General features: G+C 61.5%; 1 protein-coding gene across 1 annotated transcript in view; it reads right to left on the bottom strand.

Annotated features, from left to right (window-relative positions):
• The window catches only part of Ebf3 (early B-cell factor 3), a 125,614-nt gene extending 120,529 nt beyond the window's left edge, over positions 1–5,085 (bottom strand). The window contains exons 1-4 of the mRNA XM_013021880.1: positions 4,822–5,085; positions 4,484–4,734; positions 3,087–3,816; positions 1,724–1,903 (exon numbers count right to left, since the gene is read on the bottom strand). Coding sequence (XP_012877334.1) covers positions 1,724–1,903; positions 3,087–3,816; positions 4,484–4,734; positions 4,822–5,085 — 1,425 coding nt within the window. The remainder of the gene's footprint in view (positions 1–1,723; positions 1,904–3,086; positions 3,817–4,483; positions 4,735–4,821) is intronic.
• Between the last annotated feature and the right edge of the window lie 259 nt (positions 5,086–5,344).

The following is a 5,344-nucleotide window of genomic DNA, read 5'->3' as shown; positions in this document are numbered from 1 at the left end:
TCCCGCCGCCGGCCGGGGCGCAGCGCCAGGCGCACGGCCCGCCCAACGGACGTCTGCTCCGCGCGAGGTGGAGACCCAGGGGACGCCCGGGAGGTGTCCCGCACACTTTCCTGCCGGGAGAAGCCAGGCCCTTGCGAGTCGAGGCGGGGAGGAAATAGCTTTCGGGGCGCGAGTGTCGTGGGGCAGCTTCCTCCCGCCGGGCCTGGGCAGCACTGCCTTCTTTTTAGTGGTGTGGCGGCGTGTATACGTTAATATTTTAATTAATCGGGAAAATCGAAGTCCGACTTAGGCTGTCTGGGGACACTCCCCGCGCCTCTTGGAAGGGGTTAGAGAAGAGATGTGCTGGAAAGCAATCTATTTTGCTGGTGTTGGGGTTAATGACTATTGCCAAAGATAAGTGAATTATCAAAGCTGTTGCGCCAGTCCTATCTCAAAATCCATTACGGGGCCGGCCGTCTAATTAAATACGTAAGTATAATAAAATCATATTTTATGACTATTTGAGGGTAATGAGATTAGTCTTTAGAAGCGATCGCCACATATTAAAGATGCCACTGTCTATAGAATGTTAATAACCTTAAATCAAAGTGTATGGAAACTATTCACGATAAATTAAAAGAAAATTTCGGTAGTCCTCATAAGCCGGCACTTCCCACTCACGGCAGACCTGTGTGCAGGAGGTAACACTTTCTTTGAGGAGGGATCACGGAGGAGGAAAGTTGCCCAGGGTGGAGGGTGGGGTTGGGAAAGGCTTTGTCTCCGTGCGCTCTGAGGCTCGGTGCTCGCGGGGGAACTGGGGGGGGCTCATGGTGGGGGCCAGGGTGATAAGTCAGAATATGCAAAGTGTCTTTTAGGGAAAGATGATGTTGGGAACAGAAAACAATGCTGCTTTTGTGGTCCACTTCCTCTCATGTCCAGCCTGGGCTGGAGGTACCCTGTCCTCATGTGCGGGGGAAGTATCATGCTTAAAATCATTTACAGTATCTTTAATTCAGATTACACGCGCCAAGGCGATTTAAATCTGATTACCAAATTAGAAGGTTTAAAAACAAATCCTTCTAAATCTGATACTGTTGACTAAAGAGGGAAAAAAAAAGTTCTATAAGCTCATCACATAAGGTAACGATCCTGCCCCAGAAAGAAAAGGGGTTTTAAACCTTTTTGACAACAAATGCAGCTGCCCCACTATTTTGGACGATATTAAGCGAAAATGAATGCAAATCTGTGTTCAGCAGCCATCTGGCCCGAAATGGGAGAATCAGCTGCTCTCACAACAGGCTCGGAGGCTGAATCCATTTCAGCTCATTTTCTAGATCATCTGGTCCCGCACCCAAAGCGTGGAAAATACGGTCTTTATCATTCACCAACTTTATCTTTTTTGTCACTTACTGCAGGCTCTGGGAGCACAGGGCTCACGGGCCGAGCCTCCGCCCCGGCCTACTGCGGAGGGGTCTGAGCGCGCAGCCCACCCCACGCCACCCCCAGACTTCCCATGTGGCGCGGGGGTGAGGGGGGGCGAGGGGCAGAGCACCCAAGTCAGAGATGCGGGAGGAGGCCGCTAGTTAGTGTCCAGGGAGAAGCCGGGCGCGCGTCCCCGGCCGCCTCCTCCCTCCCCCCCACCGGGAGCCCGGCCCCCCGCCCCTGGCCGGTTCCGGGCAACGCCGGGGCGGAAGTGGTGCCTTCCTGGGAAGCAGCGGCTACTTTGGAAGTTGAGCGTGCGCACCGCGCCCGGAGCGCAGCCAGGGGCCCGGCCGGGCGGAGCGTGGCCTTCGCTGGGGCTCCCAGAGCCGCGGGGGCGGCGACCACGGCTCCTCCGGCTCCTCCGGGCCTCGCGCCCAACGCGATTTGCACGGGTGGCCCTCGCCGTCGCCTCCTCCGCCGCCTCGGAGGGTGGGAAGTGTTCCTTTTGTGCGCATTTACGGGGAGAGGCTTCAATGAGCCCCCTCGCATTTGCATTTAAATAGCGGCATCGAGCGCTTCGCGTGCCACACACCAGTGGGCTCCCAGATGTCGAGCCGGAGTCAGTCAGATGGCCAGTGCCCAGCTGTCCTCCCCACGTCGTGCCGAAGCAGGCAGTGACCTTAAAGAGACAGCGACGGCAGCTCCCCGCTCCGGGCAGGGCGCGAGGAGGCCAAGCCCGGCGGAGCAGGCTACCCTCCCGGGGCCCGCGCCCGGCCCGCCTTCCTGCCCAGCCACCCCGCGCCCCAGCCGTGGCCCGCGCTCCTGCCCGCTGCCCGGGGAGGGTGGTTCAGGGATCGCCCCACGACACTCCCCCCACAGCTCTTCAGTCCTGCCAGGCCGGAGGTGCAAGGCCTGGGAGGAGCGCGCTTGGCTGGGGACGGACTCGGAAACTTTAGCCAACTTGGGGGACACGAGCCCCTCGTGGAGCCTGCCGCGGCCCAGCGTCGGGGCATCCCGTTCACCAAGCCCCCCGGGCCAGCCTCCCTGCCACCCTTCTGAAGAGAAACTTCATGTTCTGCCCCAGCAGGGATTCCCCGAGCACCTGAGGGCTGGGTAGGCTCTGCCCAAGGGGGCGGCCTCCGGGGACCCACGGCCACCCACGGGCCTCCAAGCACCAGGCCTTGGGCAAAGGGTGGAAAGCAATCCACCCAGGCCCACGGCTGGTTCCCGCCCCGCGTGGCAAGCGCGGCCGTCTCCAAGTCCTTGGGTCTTGGAGCCCAGGGGTCACGCGCAAAACGAGGCGACCTGGGCCTCCAGCCCACTCCAGCCTGGCAGGGCTTTGAAACCGTCTGAAAGGAGAGCGCTGCTCTGACACTGCGCCCTGGGATGTCGGAGGGAATGGAGGAGGCGCACCCAGAAAATCCCTGACATCCCCCCTCCCCAAGAATAAGAATAAGGCGGAACTGCCCAACACGGGTAGGGGATCAGGCCCTGCGCGCCCGGGCTCACGGGGTCACTGTCACCAGCAGGGAGAGAGAAATGGAAGCCGGAGCTGTGCACACAGGCATGCCCCCACCTGTTCAACTGAGCGCCAGCTAGATTCGGTGGTTCCCGCGGGACCTTCGCGCCCTCCCTCCGCAGAGAAAGGGAAACGGAAGCCAGGGCGCCCCCGGGAGGCCGCTGACCTGCCCGAACCCGAAGGCAAAAACCGTGGGCATCAGCCCTACGCACGTGGGGTTGGAGACTGGAAGCCTGGTGGGGTTCACGGGTGAAAAGTGACCACTGGGAAGCTGAGGGCTCCCGGTTTTGCGCAGCGCCCTCCCCCAGTGTTGACTGCGCTGCCGAGGTTTCCGACGCCCGACCCCGGGCCTGCGGCGCGCGCCCGGCTCCCGAGAGTGCCGGCGGCGCCTCCCGCCAGGGCAGCCAAGTTTGACAAACAGCGCCTCCTGGGGTGGGGAGAGGGAGGTGCCGCGCGCCGGGCGAGCCGCGCCACCGCCGGCTCCTGGCTGCGGCCGACCCGGCTCTCGCGGACCCCACTGCCCTCGGTGGCCAGGTAGGAGCCCCGAGCGCCGCCCGGCCCCAATTGTTGCACACGTGCACCCGCGGGCACGCCGCGTCCCGCACCAGGCCCTCGTGGCTAGCGCCACGCGCGCGCAGAGCTGAGGAGAACGAGCGCTCCAAGTGCCCACGGACACGCGGGGCGGCGGACACCACCGCGAAACAGCTCCTCCGTCTCGCTGGAAACCCAGGGCTCTTCGAGCGGGGCCGAAATTCACGCCCAGATCCACGCGCTCGGATCCAGCGACATGCAAACCCGGAGAGAAAACCGCGTCGCCTCCTGGCCTTACTTTTTCTGGGGTTCCTGCGGTCACGGTGCTGCCCCCGCCGCGCCGACCTAGCCCGGGCCGGTCCGTTCTAGAACAAGGATCCCAAATCAAACTCGGGCTTTTCCCAGGGCATCGTGCAATCTTAAAGGTCGCTCTTTGGGTTAAGAAAAAGAATGGGGGGAAAACTGCTTGGAAGGAGCGATCAGGCTCTGAACGACAGCCGGGGCGTCGCCGGGTCTCCCAGACCCGGAGAGGAGCCGCGGCGCGCCTGGGGTTTGCCTCGCCGTGAGCTGCGTTCGGCGGCGCCCAGGACCAGCGGGAGCCGGCTCCGGGGACGACGGTTCCACGCCGCCCGCCCCCTCCAGTTTACAAAGCAAACTTTCCCCAGAGAAGTTTCTCGATCGAATGGCACAAAGTGTGCCAATCGACACTTCCACAGACCCGAACTGTACAAACATGGATCGATCAGATAATTTCAAATATTATAATTGGCTTTAATTAAACACACTGCGTTCTAATTAACTCTGAAATTTTAGCATGCTTTGGGCCACTGGTGTCTGATTTGATATTGTCAGTCCAGATGTCCTAATAAAATTCAATCCTCCACTCAAGACTTCAATATTCACTCAGAACAAAATGCAAATTAAATGTAAAACCTAAAGTATCGCCAAAGGTATAATCAAGAAAGGTGTCTCAAAACTTCTCACTTTTTATTACGCGCTAGTTTAAAAATGCAGATTACATCCTAACAAGACCTGTCCAGCACGCCCTCGGTCTTAACTCCTTCCTGGACGGGCACTCCATTGGCACCGCCATTGGCTCGAGGGCGGACAGATGCCCTGGCCCGGAAGCCGAACGTCGGCACAAGGTTGAGGATTCCGGTGTGAAGGGCCGGCTCCCCAGCCCGGGCGTCGAAGCGGCGGTGGCCGGAGACGGGTGGCCGCGTCGCTGCGCACCGACGCTCGCACGCTCCGCTATCTCCCCCCCCCCCATCCCCTCGGCGCGCCTGGAACACACCACGGGCCCGGCGCGCACGAGGGGGGAGGCGGGCGGAAGGGAACGCACGGGGCCCCTACTCCCATCCGGGCCCAACTCGCTTCTGGCCGAGGCGGCCCGAGCCCCTCCGGGCCGCCGTCACGAGACTTCCCGGGGATCCGAGCCCCCGGCGGCGCGGCCCCGCGCGCGGCCGTTTGGCCGGCGTCCCCGGGAGGGCCGCGCAGCGGGGGATGCGGTCCGCGCGCCCGTCGGCCAGCGACTCCGGGCTTTCCCAACTCGGAGGAGCTGCTAAGTGCGCCGAGCGGGAGGAGTCCGGCGACGAGGCGGCGACCCCCGCGCCAAGCACGTGTCCGTTTCCCATACTAATGTACTCGCTTAAAGCCGTCGCTAATTTAACTTTCAGCGCGGAGATTTGCATTTTCTTTCGGATATTGAAATGAAGAGGAAGCCGCTGGGCGGCGAGGCTGCTCGGGGCATCGCTCCGGGCCGTGCAGAAATAAAAACACATAAGAAAGGCAGGAGGAACGCGGCGGCTTCTCTGCTAGACTATTAATAAGCAATTTGTCCCGCTGAAATTTACATTGCAAAGCGGCGCGCAGGCCGGCGGCTGGGCGGCGGGG

Source organism: Dipodomys ordii, unplaced genomic scaffold (assembly GCF_000151885.1).
Source record: "Dipodomys ordii isolate 6190 unplaced genomic scaffold, Dord_2.0 Scaffold58, whole genome shotgun sequence".
Taxonomy (NCBI): domain Eukaryota; kingdom Metazoa; phylum Chordata; class Mammalia; order Rodentia; family Heteromyidae; genus Dipodomys; species Dipodomys ordii.
Note: the sequence above shows the minus strand (reverse complement) of the source record. Positions and strands in the feature narration are given on the sequence as shown.